Source organism: Haliotis rufescens, unplaced genomic scaffold (assembly GCF_023055435.1).
Source record: "Haliotis rufescens isolate VD_foot unplaced genomic scaffold, xgHalRufe1.0.p SCAF_8, whole genome shotgun sequence".
Taxonomy (NCBI): domain Eukaryota; kingdom Metazoa; phylum Mollusca; class Gastropoda; order Lepetellida; family Haliotidae; genus Haliotis; species Haliotis rufescens.
Window position 1 is genome coordinate 44,924,429 of NW_025964372.1, and position 15,657 is coordinate 44,940,085.

General features: G+C 39.7%; 1 protein-coding gene across 1 annotated transcript in view; it reads left to right on the forward strand.

The window, feature by feature from the left end:
- Window positions 1–7,539: 7,539 nt before the first annotated feature.
- LOC124143543 (protein crumbs-like) overlaps window positions 7,540–15,657 on the forward strand; it is a 140,049-nt gene continuing 131,931 nt past the window's right edge. Inside the window, exon 1 of the mRNA XM_046512542.2 lies at window positions 7,540–7,760. Within this exon, the coding sequence (XP_046368498.2) occupies window positions 7,730–7,760 (31 nt within the window). The 5' untranslated portion in view covers window positions 7,540–7,729. The remainder of the gene's footprint in view (window positions 7,761–15,657) is intronic.

A 15,657-nucleotide genomic window follows, 5' to 3' on the forward strand; every position in this document is an offset into this window, starting at 1 on the left:
AAATTATTTTGTCCCCCTGAGAGGATACGTAAGTTCCACATCTTTCAAAGTAAATTTAGAACTACAACGTTTTTAACCGTAGAATATGTGTCATTTTAATGTGTTAGGCTAACTCTCCCAATAATCGCCAACACTTGAAGGGATGATATAAATCCTGCTGGGGTCCATACAGGAAGCAAAAGTACTGTAAGTCCCCATGGTCCCCAGTATGGTGATGTACCTTCAATTGCTGGCGATCTATAGCCCGTTTTTATCTTGTATCGTTATATATAGTGCTTTTCTTTTTAATGATTCCGTACTAGTTTTATAACTTGTTCTGTGATAAGTCTAGTAATTTCACTGTCCTTCGTTGACAGGTTTTTTTATATAAGTTCAATTGTATTGATTATGCTTAACTATTGATAGTCACGATATGGCTGAAATATTACTGATGTGACTAAAAACTCACTCACTTCAATGTTTTCCAGTGGTCCATTCATATAATTTCCCCAGCTGGTTGCGCTTTGCGCCAAATGGAATCAGTTTCGGTCAATAGTCTAGACTGGTTATCCTCATTCATTGACTGACTTATATTTATTAGGACTTCTTATTCCCACGGTGGATCATCGTTTCCCGGGGGCGTGGTTCGTTGTTTATAATATCAACCCCGGGGTCGCGAAGGTAACGTACAGACATTGTATGGCGCACACAGGTTATGTGATTGAATGAAGCGTACGTAAAATATGTAGATATGCCGGTTCCTTTTAGTCATGGAATACAATGGATAACATCTGAGGGTTGAACTTTAGAAAGTACAAATAATAATAATAATAATTGATTTGTAAAGCGCCTAATATCCATCGACAGTTGCTCACTGGCGCTGTGACAAAGTTAAAAAGTAATGTCTATGTACATATGCCAACAATCAGGAGATCTATTGAAAAGCTGAAGTGAAGAAATGGGTTTTGAGGAGAGACTTATGTTTTTTCCCCCCTACATTTGGATATTTAAAAGTAGATTGTTTGCTTTAAAAGTAAACATTGCATGGGTCGCTTAATTTTCTCTAGGGAAGACCGTCTGAAAAATGTTTAGTTTATTTGCGATAGAGTTTTCCCTTGCCAAATAATGATTAGTATTACGACTTATGGTGAAATGTACGGTTTGAAGATATTAAAGCAAACGTACGCGTTGTCATTGATCTCTGAATTTGACCATGATAGAGAGGAGTAATTCCTGAAGTGATTTCTGTTTAGAGGTTTCCAACGTAGATTAAAAAGAAATATGAAAATGTATTCGATACCACTGGCAAAGCAGAATTAGATTTATATCCCGCATCAGTGGTATAAAACAGAGGGGGGGGGGGGGGGGGGGGGGGTTGCTTTTATAGTTTGAATATCTATGTACACTGTTTAGTTAGCGACAACGGGATCGGGTGACTTGGTTGATGCATGTCAACGATCACAGTTGCCTGGATCGATGCTCATTTTATTAATTACTGGATTGTCTGGTCCAGACTCGATTATTTACAGACCGCCGTCATATAGCTGGAATATTGCTGCGTGCGGCGTTAAACAACAACTAACCAACCAGTTAGCGATATCGAGCCTGACCACCCGATCCCGTTAGTCGCCTTTTTCTACGAGCATAGTCACCTTTTACGACAAGCATAGTCGCCTTTTACGGCAAGCATAGTAAGTGGGTGAATATTGTTTTACGCTGTTTTAAGCATTATTCCAACAGTATCACGATGGGGGACACCACATAAGGTCTTCACACAGTACCCAGATGTTTTGTCTCAAACACAAAAACCAGCAATTCCTCTCACCCACGCCAGAATATTACACCGTTGGTCAATTACACTGCTTGGGGGCTATTAAATAACAACATGCACAGTGATGATTGTTTTATTTAATGTGGGTCACGACACATATAATTAGTATTAACGGGTTTTTTCCTTTTGGCATGGTGCCACGGGGTCATGTGTACAGCGCAAGGTCACAAATCACAGCTGCGGTTACCGTATCCCCTCTCATATCCGTTTATGGTTTAATGTTAGACTTTCTACATGTCGCTACTGCGAGCCAAAGATGCCCCACTAAATAGGCCTGCCAATGTGCGCTGTATAGGGTTGTGGCTGACAGGTTCTGGTTTGTTTGTTTGTTTGTTTATTTGTTTGTTTGTTTATTGTTTAACGCTGCACTCAGCAATATTCCAGCTATATGACGGCGGCCTCTAAATAATCGAGTCTGGACCAGACAATCCAGTGATTCCAAATTGCGTGGATCAATGCTAATGATATAAATCACTGGATTGTCTGGTCCAGACTCGATTATTTACAGACCTCCGTCATATAGCTGGAATATTGCTGAGTGCGGCGTTAAACAACAAAGAAACAAACAAACGAAAGCGAACTTTTGAATAAGGTTTTCATATTGTTGGATGGGTGACCCTGTGACTCCTGAGAGTTTTCAGGGCTTTGGTCATGTGCTACACTGGTGCTCATGGTTCATAGACCGCCTCCGTGGTCTAGTGGTAGAGCGTCCGCCCGGAGAGCGGAAGGTCCGGGGTTCGATACCCGGCCGCGTCATACCAAAAGACGTTAAAAGATGGTACTTGTTGTTACCCTGTCTGGCTAAAACAAGGACTGATCGGCTCGGAGTCAGTATACTGTGTCTGAGTGGGGTATTCATGTTAAGGGGCGGTCGGGTAGCCTAGTGGTTAAAGCGTTAGCTCGTCACGCCGAAGACCCGGGTTCGAATCCCGACATGGGTATAATGTGTGAAGCCCATTTCTGGTGTCCCCCGACGTGATATTGCTGGAATATTGCTAAAAGCGGCGTAAAACCAAACTCACTCACTCACTATTCATGTTAGACTGCGGCATGGTATCTCATTGAGCTAGCACTATAAATCGGCATCAGTCCGGACTAGTACAGGTAGGGCCACACACGTACACACACGTACATACACGTCGCTATATAAGTGCAATAAGCTTGGACGCGACGTTAAACCCCATTTCACCTCACCTCATGGTTCATAAGATATGACACCTTAGGCAAGTGCATGCCTTTATTCGAAATATGCATCTGTTGACCCAGCAGTGAATGGGTACCCGGTAGTTTGGCATGGTAATGTGACTAAACCTCTAGCCCCTCATAGCCAGCTTCTGTCGTATACTCCCCATGGAGCTGAGAATGAAATTCGTGTCATCCATTTACCGAGGAATAGTATATTCATGTGTAGCGCCGCTGACCCGGTATCCCGGTTGGACGTCTTCCGCTTTATAAATGCGGATTTCATGTCACTGGTTTGTCATCTTTATTGCTGCTCACTCAGACCGTGCTACCATCGATAGACTGGGTGTAAGTTTTGTGCAACTAAACACTGGGCGCTTTACAATGATTACTCAATTAATTGCATTTTTTTGTGCGTCATGGTTTTTTTATTAGGTATTCCAGTCTTCTAGTATTACTTGATTACTCTCTAAAATATTCGAACCGTGAAGATCCGGGGTAGAATAGGTCTTCAGCAACCCATTCTTGTCGTAAAAGGCGACGATGCTTGTCGTAAGAGGCGACTAACGGGATCGGGTGGTCAGGCTCGCTGACTTGTTTGATGATGCATATCATCGATCCCAATTGCGTAGATTGATGCTCATGATATTAATCACTAAATTGTCTGGCCCTAACTCGATTATTTACAGACCGCCGTCATATAGCTGGAATATTGCTGAGTGCGGCGTAAAACAACAAACCAAAACCAAGTCTTTAATATTCTTAAAATTGGACAAGGTTGCTAAGGTATTGCGCAGAAGAAAATATAGCCTTGCTCTAAGGCTGTACTGAATGATAAGTCCATGGGTGTATAGTAGTTCTGTAGGCAAGTATAAATATGCGGACAGTACAAAGGACTCCAGTCTCTTATAGGGACAACTTGTCTTTATTATTTATCGATCTAGAAAGGATTATTGAAACGAGTAAAAGAAGAGCCTTATATACTTGTGCTAGTCTGTAAAAGAAGAGCCTTATATACTTGTGCTAGTCTGTAAAAGAAGAGCCTTATATACTTGTGCAAGTCTGTAAAAGAAGAGCCTTATATACTTGTTCAAGTCTGTAAAAGAAGAGCCTTATATACGTGTGCAAGTCTGTAAAAGAGGAGCCTTATATACTTGTGCTAGTCTGTAAAAGAAGAGCCTTATATACTTGTGCAAGTCTGTAAAAGAAGAGCCTTATATACGTGTGCAAGTCTGTAAAAGAAGAGCCTTATATACTTGTGCAAGTATAAAAAAAATACTTGAGGGTGGGCAAAGAAAATATGTCTAATGACATCAGAGACCATAAAATAGTTCAATAATTTAATATAATAATCTAACACACAAGTACACCAATCAGTTGCAAAATTTAAAAAGTCATTAAAAATCAAATAGGGTAATTATTCTTTGCAGAGTCGGTATGTGGTATTTGTTCTTTGCTACGTATCCAAAACATTTTTTTTCACAAAGTACGCTGACAAAACATCAACGTACGTGTCTTCTGATATGTTTAGACATATTATGGTATCTCTATAATGAATACATGTAACTGTCATACAACTATTGTTACGTTTGAGTAAATCACGAACGGGCACCGCTCACGAGCCCGTCTCTACAGGGCCGAACATTGCTGAGATAGACAATGGAAGATTGAAGTCCCATACACTACGCCACAATCGACGCTATAGTCAGTTTCGGATAGTTACGCTTGACTGGCAACGGAATGTTTGCGGTCACGCTACGCGGCGTTTTAGTGCACTACGAAAAGCGGTCGTTCATGACGAGCCAACGAAGTTTAGTGTACCGAGCATAATATTTTCCTATCTTTTAAACTTGTCAAGGCAAGCAAGTTATGTATATATGGAGGGGCGAGCTATTGAAGACACAGTGTTGTTTGGTGAATAGTTTGTGTGGAACGATTTTTAACGAAAGCTTTTAAACGTTTTTTGAGAAAGCATTAGTACAATACAACATGTTTAAGCTTCAGTGATATAAATGTTGCTTATGTAAGTTCGAACCGTTCACAACATGGTTTGAATCAATGGGCCGTTGTAGACTCGTGTGCATGGAATTATGTTATTGGTGGGTGTGGTTTTTAAATATATATGTATGATTCAGATAACTTGACTTACTGCAAAGGGTGTATTATGTTGCTGGGCCTCGTAATAGTCCGTTAAATAGCATCCACACTGCGTTAAACTAGCAGTGTACATAAAACACCGATCCTTGTATTTTTCCAACAGAAGAAACACAAAACCGATTTATACAATACACGCAAGAGAAGTACTTCAATTAAGAACTTTAGACCATATACTTGAGCACTATAACTAGAAAATACTGTTTGTTTGTTGTTTTACGCCGCAATATTCCATCTATATGACGGCGACCTGTAAATAATTGAGTCTGGACCAGACAATCCAGTGATTGACATCATGAGTATCGATCTACGCAATTGGGACACGATGACATAATTAATCCCGATTAGACTAACGTTTACTCTCTTAAAATAAATTATTTTTAGATTTCTTTTTGCTAAGTTTGCTAAGTTTAATATAATAGAAACGAACCAAGAAAATCTCTTCATTTTCAGAAATTTGGACTTGCCAAAGAGCTGTAGACTTGTGACTTGTCGCATATTTTTTGTCAAGGTATGTATAAGTGATGAGTGAGTTGGGTTTAACGCCGCTTTTAACAGTATTCCAGTTATATCACGGCGTGTCAGCTTAATTTGGGAGGAAAGCACGGGTATGGTGCTGACAAACCTAGAAACATAATCGGGGCGAACCGGGATTCGAACCCACAATCATAGGTTTCTGGCGTGCCCAAGGGACGCAACTCTGCAGAGCGAATCGCGGCGCCTTAAACGACTGGGCCACCCGTGCCCCCAGGTATGTTTAAGAGACAAGATGCTAATGAGTGGATAATAACATGTTGCAACAATCTTACAGTTCTATCAAACGTATGTACAAAATCCAGTCTGGAGGATATACAAACGAGTGGGTGATAGCATGACAACAATGCGCATGCCTGGGTCAGGATGACACTCTGGCAACAAGGTCGCACACTGTAACCTGATCTAATGGTATCTGACTCTCACGACGAACATATGATATGTGGGAGATCTAGTTTCCAGCTGTGTAGCACTCGAGTGCAGATCTATGTGACCACCACTGGAGAGTGAGTATGGTTTAACTCCGTTTTTAGCAACATTCCTGCAAAACCATTGCACGGAACACCAGAGAAGTGCTCCGCATATTCTACCCATGTTGGGAATCGAACGATTTTTGTTTCGTTTGTTTGTTGTTTAACGCCGCACTCAGCAATATTCCAGCTATATGAGGGCGGTCTGTTAATAATCGAGTCTGGACCAGACAATCCAGTGATTGACATCATGAGCATCGATCGACGCAATTGGGATACGATGACATGCATCAACCAAGTCAGCGAGCCTGACCACCCGATCCCGTTAGTTAGACGACAAGCATAGGAAGCATGGGTTGGTGAAGACTTTTCTAACCCGAATCTTCACGCGAGACGAACGAACGCTTTAAACAATGGGCTACCCACCCCAATCACATTAGACGGGTGTTAAAGGCGCCGCAATTCGCTGTGCAGGGTTGTCTCCCTTGAGTACCCACGAAACCTATGATCGTTCAAATCCCGGTCCGCGCGATTATGGTTCTAGGTTTGTCACCACCATACCCGTGCTCGTGGGTTTCACCGAAGTGGAAAACGTCTGAGACCTGAATCACTTCGGGCTTTCCTCCCACATTTAGTGACACGCCGTGATGTAACTGAATACTATTCAAAGCGACGTGAAACTCACTCACTCGCTAGTATGGAAGCAGTGGATTGACCTCGTCATTAAAGCGGTTTTTGTCAGGCATGAAAACCCTGGTTTGACTCCAAGTATACAATATGGAGAGAATTTGTGAAGAACGTTTTTGGTGTCCCGCATTGGCGTTTGTCCAAGCCTGCTAACATATAAAACTCAAGTTAGTTTAGTTAGTTTAGTTCAATGATTAATTTACATGACTAAACTATATCGGATTTTCATACATACGTACGTACGTTCAAACGTAAAACTATTTGATAGAAACTGATGAAATATTGATGTTATAAATACGACTCACTAATCTCTTAAAAACATTTTAATTAAAAAAAGTTTTGCCATAATACGGTTCCTAAATCTGAAAGGCTTTTACCGGAGTAAAAATGTGGTTATAATAGTGGGTTTTATTTCGCAAAAAGATTCTGATCGTATAAGTTTTAAGCTTCACCGCCATTCATATTCAATAATGCTTTGAAAAGTTTTGACTAAATGGTTCAAAACAGCAGGAAGTAATACGGTGTATCAAATGACGTGTTAAAATCACAAATCCGGAAAATTATGACCGTTTTACCACATTCTGCTCCTTGGGAAAGGTCGCATATTGTACGTCTTATCCATCTGTGCCATTGTCCAGGAGCCATTAATACACCTGTTAATATTTCCACCTGTGAAAGGCAACACCGCATTCCTAAACACGTCCAGCCTTTGAATCGGCGCCACATTGTGAAACGGATTATGTCGAGGGGAGCATCCTAATTCAGGTTGATCACGTGACCCTGCGAATGTTTGTGTGATAGTCTTGTACGAGAGGACCGGAGTGTTTCGTCCGTCGTATTGGCACATGGCTTGACGCGAACCTGGATCGTTACTGAGGAGACTATTTCAAGTATGGCACAGTTTGCATGCCACCTTGTTAGAGGTAAGGCCATTTTCATGTGTGACACACCACTGGTAAAATTACCGGTTTGGGTTGGAAGGGGTTGGCCCGAAAAGTCAACTGACCACGACTTTGCATAGGCCTACCTGTCGTCCGTATACCTACCTATCTGCTGGTGTAAATATCCTGTTATGAAAATAAACGTTGACATAATCGGAGTGGTATGTTATTTAAATACATACAGTATGGTTGATAATGACATTAAACAGTTGACACGGACGTGATGTGAACGTCACTGTCCTAAATGTCTCAGGTAGATTATTTTTCCAACTTGTTGGCATACTTAGCGTCAACAAAACATACGATAAATTCACGTGTATTCTGTTTTGTACCAGAAGTACGCCTACCTTTGCCAAATTGACATATGAAGTAATTTATTGTCGTATGCACTTGACAATTCTGACTGTACCTGTTTGGGTATCGAGTGCTGCACACGAAATGTGTTGTCATATGCGATGACACGTGAGTAAATATGGCAACACTAACGCAATATATATATATCACCAGGTGATTAAATGATATCAGCTCTCTTCAAATACACACATAACATTCAGATGTGATAAGAATGTTTATGAGGTCCCCTAAATTCGGTGTTTACATAACATATATATTCCTCACACCAAGCTATTTCTGGCCTTTATAAACTATGCAAACATTTTTTGTAACGTCGAGACCACAATGCATTAGTTTGAGGATCATGCATGAATTACATATGGCTTAAATTGTCAAAATTTGCAACTTTCATGTAACAGAACGACAGTGACTTAATCGGTCAGGTATGTTAGGGTGGTGTGTTCGAGACGCTGTGGTTGGCGTAGAAAGGAGTGGTGTATTCATTCACTAACTGTGTCATGAGCTGTGTGTGACCGAATTGCTCCGTAGTAATACTGGGTTGTAAGAGGAGGAGCATTGCTTCAGGCAAGGTTTAATCTTTTACCCCTATATTGAATCCCCTTCTCAAATTTGGTTTGTGGATAACAATAGCCTCAGATTATCCTAATCCTTTCTGACGAGTAAGGAAGATTGTCACTGTTTCCCCGTGAAACGATGTTTTGTCATGAAGGGGTTATAGAAATTCTTAGATCATTCAAGAGCACTCTCAGTTTCTTATTGGATTATTTCCGTTTTCCTCAAATATTTTGTATGAATAGGCACTACCCTTTTTTTCCAAATATTTATGTGAATTTGCATTTTTGAGTTGCTTTGAAGTATATATTTCCATGAAAAAATAAATATAATAATGTACCTATTTCAATAATAATAATCATAATCATAATAATGTACCTATTTCAATAATAATAATAATCATAATCATAATAATGTACCTATTTCAGTAATAATAATCATAATCATAATAATGTACCTATTTCAATAATAATAATCATAATCATAATAATGTACCTATTTCCATACCCTAAAGCATGCTCAAAGTGACATTTTATTTCCCAGGTCAGTGAGTTGATCAGTGTGCACTCAATTTTCATGCTCAACTCCCTAGGGAGTGTACAACCCAAGCTGAGGTGCTTGACGGGTTAACAGCAACATTACAAAATCATCCCACCGGGTACCCATTCACTGCTGGTTGAACAGAGGCACACTTCGAACAAAGTCACTTGCCTAAGGAGATGCAATACGTAACTTGCTTCAGTGTGGGGTAGGACTGAAGCCCTAGAAACCCAGGTGTGAAACTGCTGCAGTTGTCAAAGCTGTTTTCTTTTACCAGAGCTCCAGATAAGCTGCGTATCTGCGTAAAATACGCGTCAGAAATGCAGAAAATAAAATCCAAGCGTATCAAATACGCAACGAACATTACAGATACGCTACAAAAATATAATATGTGCGTATCATCAAAATATTTTGAAGTAACCCTGCGTATTCGATTAACAAATCAGCAACTTATTTTGAAATTATAAACGGGCATTCCATCAACCTTGCCAAACTCCACGATGACAGTTATATCATGATCATTTGCCATCACACTTTCTTGTGGAAGTATCGTAGTATTTTTAAGGTATAAAGCTCTCGAACCCACACGACACGAGTTTGCAGGGACTAGATGTATAGTGTTTTTAAATATTTAACTTAAATACACACATGTGTAAAAACTAGTGGGTAACAGAAATTTGAATACGCAGAATGTCAAAATCCTCTTTCAATCAATCTCGCTGCCTGCAATATACCGGCACTACATTTGGTTTTCAAAAAGGTGTCCCCGGACCCCGTTTTCCCCCCCTCTGGATTCGCCTATGTGCAACAACTCTTAGTCAAATTCTTTCTGAGAGCTGATTAAAACAAGCCAGAAATATGATATGAACATGATAACATGAAAGGTATGACAATGTTTGTCACACAGCAGTAAATGTTACCTTTTTTGTTACAGGCCTTATCAAAATATTGGGAGTTGGTGTACAACATTGTTCTACAATGTCAACATGCCCCTCAGTGTGGTATATATAAGTCAATAACTGGGGGCAGCAGTTCATAACTGACATTTGTAAAGCGATATATGAAAAATAAATTTGTGACATCCCAAACCCATTCCCACTGATCTAAAACTTAAACTGTGAAAAATGTTGACATCCTCAGATAAATGTTTAAACTTATCCTAGGCTTAAAAAATTGGTTCTCATGCAATGGCTTTTGAAAATATCATGTTTTTATTTATTTATTTTTTCGGGTGGAGGGGTGAGGGGTTCAAGCTAGTATGTAACCAAATTTTGTTTACAGTAATTTCGGCGAAATCATGTTCTTAAGTATTGTAGCATTTCACTGCCGGGGTCATGTGTTCCAGATGCAGAATATTTAGAAATATATTTTTTTTTAAATGGAAATAAAAACAAAATGTGCAGTAGACTTTATGATGATGTGGGCGGTGCCTGAAAATCAAGACTTTTTTTTTTTTATCCTAAAATCCCAGCATATGACAAAGCCTGGCTTAATTAGGTTAAAACATGTTTTTCTCCGGAGCTGTCCAGGGAGAGGACTATAACCAGGGTATTTTGGTACCCGTATCCTTGTTGGTTGTTGGTTGTTGGTTTGTTGTTTAACGCTGCACTCAGCAATATTCCAGCTATATGACGGCGGTCTGTAAATAATCGAGTCTGGACCAGACAACCCAGTGATTAATATCATGAGCATCCATGCACGCAATTGGGATCGATGACATGCATCAACCAAGTCAGCGAGCCTGACCACCCGATCCTGTTAGTCGCTTTCACGACAAGCATAGTCACCTTTTACAGCAAGCATGGGTTGCTGAAGACCTATTCTACCCCAGAATCTTCACGGGTCTGTACCCGACTCTTAGGTACCCGACTCCTACGGCTACAGGACACTGTCATGATGGTGGCATGCCCCAATTGCACAATGAAGTGTCTCTTCAATCCACATGGACACCCATGATTATGACCTTCTGCCCAGATAGACAGACCTGGAGAGATAGTCAGCAGCCGCTGAGCTCATTAATCTTTGTAGGGAGGGCACCCTGTCCAGGTAATTTGCTCAGGGCTATCTGTCCAACTCCAATGACCAGTCTCAATTAGTACTGATGTATTTGATTGTTGTCTCTGTGATATCTTTGATAAGATACCTAGGTGATATGTGGTTGATGGTCTCCAGTGTGGTTGAGGAACACAGAGGTTTGTGGTGTGGAAACATCTTCTGTTGATACTGCAGGCCTCAAAGTTGCGACTAAAATGGTCGCCAATGCGACCTAAATTTCAATTTGTCTACTGTCTAAAATTCAGAGGTAGCCAATTGACTACTTTCAAAATATCTTGTGGTGACTTAATTGTATGGCTACACATTCGTAGACACAAAAATAAACATGTCTGCTACTAATTGTACTCGCAAATAATTCCTCCTAAGCCAACAATGAACCGAAATGCATAAATATTAATGTAAGTAGTATTTTATTTTAGTTGATAGTTCATTGGATGACCAAGGATATACCTATATAATCTAGAAACATGAATTGCATCATTGATCGAGTCACAAATAAGAAAACTCAAGAACAGTTTCCACTAATATACAATTCCAAGACTAATGCTATGACTTGTACATATAATAGTTATTTCATAAAAGATAATTTCAAATGCCTTTGGCTACCTACAGTATTGGCTTGACTTCTTGATTTTACCACTGGCTACGTGGAAAAAAATACTTGTATCCATATGGCTACCTTTGAGGCCTGTACTGTGTGTCATGTTACCAGTTGTGGAAGCAGTGTTTGAAATATTAGGATAAAGTCCAGGCCCATTTGCACAAAGCGATCTTAGCGCTAAGATGATCGTAACTCCCATGCTTTAACATAGGCTTACAATAGTCCTAGCACTAAGATCGCTTTGTGCAAGTGGACCCAGGGGTTGTCTCAGTTAAATTTGATTGAATAGGGGATCCTTTGATTCACATACTGTAGTCACAATCTTCAAAGGGTACCCACTTGACTTTAAAGATGAAGCCCTGTTTGTTTATTGTTTAACACAGCACTCAACAATATTCCAGCTTTATGACATTTTTCTGTTGTAAAATGTCCTGTTATCAATTATGTATTATGAATAACTTGATTTGATTATTTATAGACCGTTGTCATAAAGCTTGAATATTGCTGTGTGTGGCATAAAACAACAAACAAATCTATTCCTGGACTGACAGAACTAAACAAATTGTTAAGTCTTTGAAAGGCATTTAGAAGTGATACACATAAGGAAGAGAATTTTTTTATGTCAACTTTTTGATTATACTTACTCCTTCATCAAGTTAAAAATGTATATACTCTGAAACGTTGTGTTCCTCATAATAAAGACAATTACATCCATCTGCCTTAACTGGTTTGTTGTTTACATAATCCCTCCTCTCCCACCCCCACCCCCACGCTGTTGCAATGTTTATGGTGTATGTGGATGCATGGAGAGAGTCTTGTCTGCAGGCTCCACATTAAGGGTATGCATGACCCTCTTGGCCCTGCCCTTGATAAGGGGAGACAGGACCCCATTAGGTGAAGTAGGAGTCTTTGTCAGTATCAGGAACTGGCCAGAACATGTGGTCTTTTTAGGGAGTTTTGAGATAAGCATTGTTTGATAAATGTGGAGTAAAGATCATGTACTAACGAACTAGACAGGGAAATAGTTCTCCCGATTTTTAACTCATTCAGGGCAGCACAGAACAGATGCTGATTGGATGTCACCTGAAACAACATTTTAAACAAAAATACATTAAATAATTGTCCACTCACTGATTTAAAATACCCCAAAGAATGGACTCAGGGTAGTAAAAGATATTGAATAAACAAAAATAAAGTATATATATGCCCATTGAGAATGATTTCACGTGAGTGAATACTCAATGGCTCAAAAACTGTCTGAAGCAATGACACTTTGAATAAACAGGTGACAACATGATAGATGTACAAGTTCATTGCATAGTTGCTTTAATGACTCCACAAATTTCAGGTGATGTTTTTGTGACCCTCATACTTTAAGTTTATAATGACTTAAGAAAAACCTAGTGGCCCAGAAAATGCTGTTCTTCCTTCCTTTTTTCTCTGGGGGCGGTCGGGTAGCCTAGTGGTTAAAGCGTTCGCTCATCACGCCGAAGACCCGGGTTCGATTCCTGACATGGGTACAATGTGTGAAGCCCATTTCTGGTGTCCCCGGCTGTGATATTGCTGGAATGTGGCTAAAAGCGGCGTATAACCATACTCATTCACTCCTTTTTCTCTGCCAACTTACCTGTGTGGGTTCCGGGTAAGACTTACGGGCCCCGGCAATCTTAGTGTCATAAGAGGTGACTAGATGGATTGGGTGGTGAAACTCAATGACTTGGTTGATTGCATGTTATAGTACCCCGAAGTTCACGATATCAATCACTGGATTGTCTGGTCCAGACTATTTACATGTTTATGTAGCTTGAATATTGCTGAGTGCGGGGTTAAACAACCAACACACAGTTACATGTTTAAAAGAGAGGATAAATTTTGTGGACACAGTGTCTACCGTACATGACCGCCTATGAAGCGACTCCACGTATAAGGTGATCCCCTGTACAAGCCTTCAAAATGGATGCTAATTTATATACCCTGTTCATAAAGCGAATCGGAATGAAGCACTATACACAATCTCTACATTTGCAATAAAAACGTGTTTGTTTTCCGCAGAAATAAATTACATCGTATCCCTTCAGTGAATTCGGGGAAAGGAACAGATCATGACAACTAAACTTGGTCAAAACAAATTAGAAATTGAAGATAAAACATCACTAGACATGATGATTTACCCATTGAATTGTATTTCTAGTTCTGACAGGCATTATGTTTAATATGCAGAGATTAAGATTAAGGTGTTCAAATGTCAATGATATTCTGTAATGTGCGCTCTGATGGAGCTTGTGAAGGCTGGTGGAAAATCTTTAATAGAATGTTCTTACATAGGTCATAATGAATTGTAACTACCGTATTCGACGTAATAAGCGCCCACGGCTATATTTGCTGATATATTGGCTAGTGAACAAGCCCAATTTGCATCCCTTCCGATTGATCAATGTACAAAGGACTTATTTATTCGCGTATAATACGCACTCGTGTGTTATATACACCCTTAATTATGGGCAATTAAATTATGGAAAAATATATCTGTCGCATATAAACACTTCAGACTGTCAGCATAAACCACGATATTTATCTTTCATCTATGTTTTTTTTCACCAAAATAATATTCTAATAAGAGCCCCCTATTACTAATTTTGAGAGCGCCCCGGGCGCTTATTACGTCGAATACGGTACGTATTATACAGGAAAGAAACAATCCCTTGTCCCCGTTAGTCTGAGACTAGTGACAGTCTAAACAGACCAGCTGTTTTATTCCAAAATCTAGTTATGTTTCATAACCACAAGTGTGAAACAAACTGTGGACTGGTTGGATTATGACCAATGGTGTCTGTCCCTGAATTAGCAATCATGGATGTTGGACAGTAAAGACGGAGCAGTTTTAGCTCCCCAAACTAAGCGTTATTTATTTCACGATAAGACATTGTTCTATCATGATGTCATTCCTGGAGATTCGGACATGTGCTTGCAACTTGATAACATCACATATTGGACGACGTTATTTTGTAGAGGGTAGTGTCTAGTAAGTTGTTCCCCATAGATGAAGCTGGACTATGCAGATAAACAGTGGCCGAATGGTCACATCCAAAAGTAGAAGAGATACGACAATCGGTATTAGAGAAATGGGAATGTGCGGGAAATACCAACCTTAACCCACCTGTTCACAAAATGGACTTGTCCGACATTTCCGAGGTCGGATTCTATTACGGGAGACATCATTATCACAATTTGGGTAAATATCTTTAAAGCATGTACAGTTTAACAACATCCTTAAAGAGGCGATACATAATGTTGAAACTCATATAAGAAATAAGCGCCTCATGGTCATTGTTTTATCATACAATAAGACACTGCGCCCCTCATGGTTTATTCTCCCTGCAGTGTTTTATTGTATGATAAACAACTCCCACTCGTCGTTTATTTCTTAATTAGCTACTATCCTGGGGGCCGTGACTGAAATAGCCGACTTATTGTATGGCATGTATACTGTGTTATATTGTGCTGATAACATTCACAATATTTCACCCACAACCATTACCTGTTAATTGGGTTAGGGAATAGGTGCGACAATTGTAAACAGACACTTGCTTGTAATGTCAATGTAAGGAGATACGTTTGTTGTCTTGGTTGGAATGTGTTAAACGTTGAAAGCTGATACAAGGCTTTCCCCGTGTTTGATGTCCTTGTATTCAAATTACCCAATTTTGTAATGATATGAAATATTAAGAAATTAATTCCTTTGAATAAAAATGACTCAATAACGAGATTAATGAATAC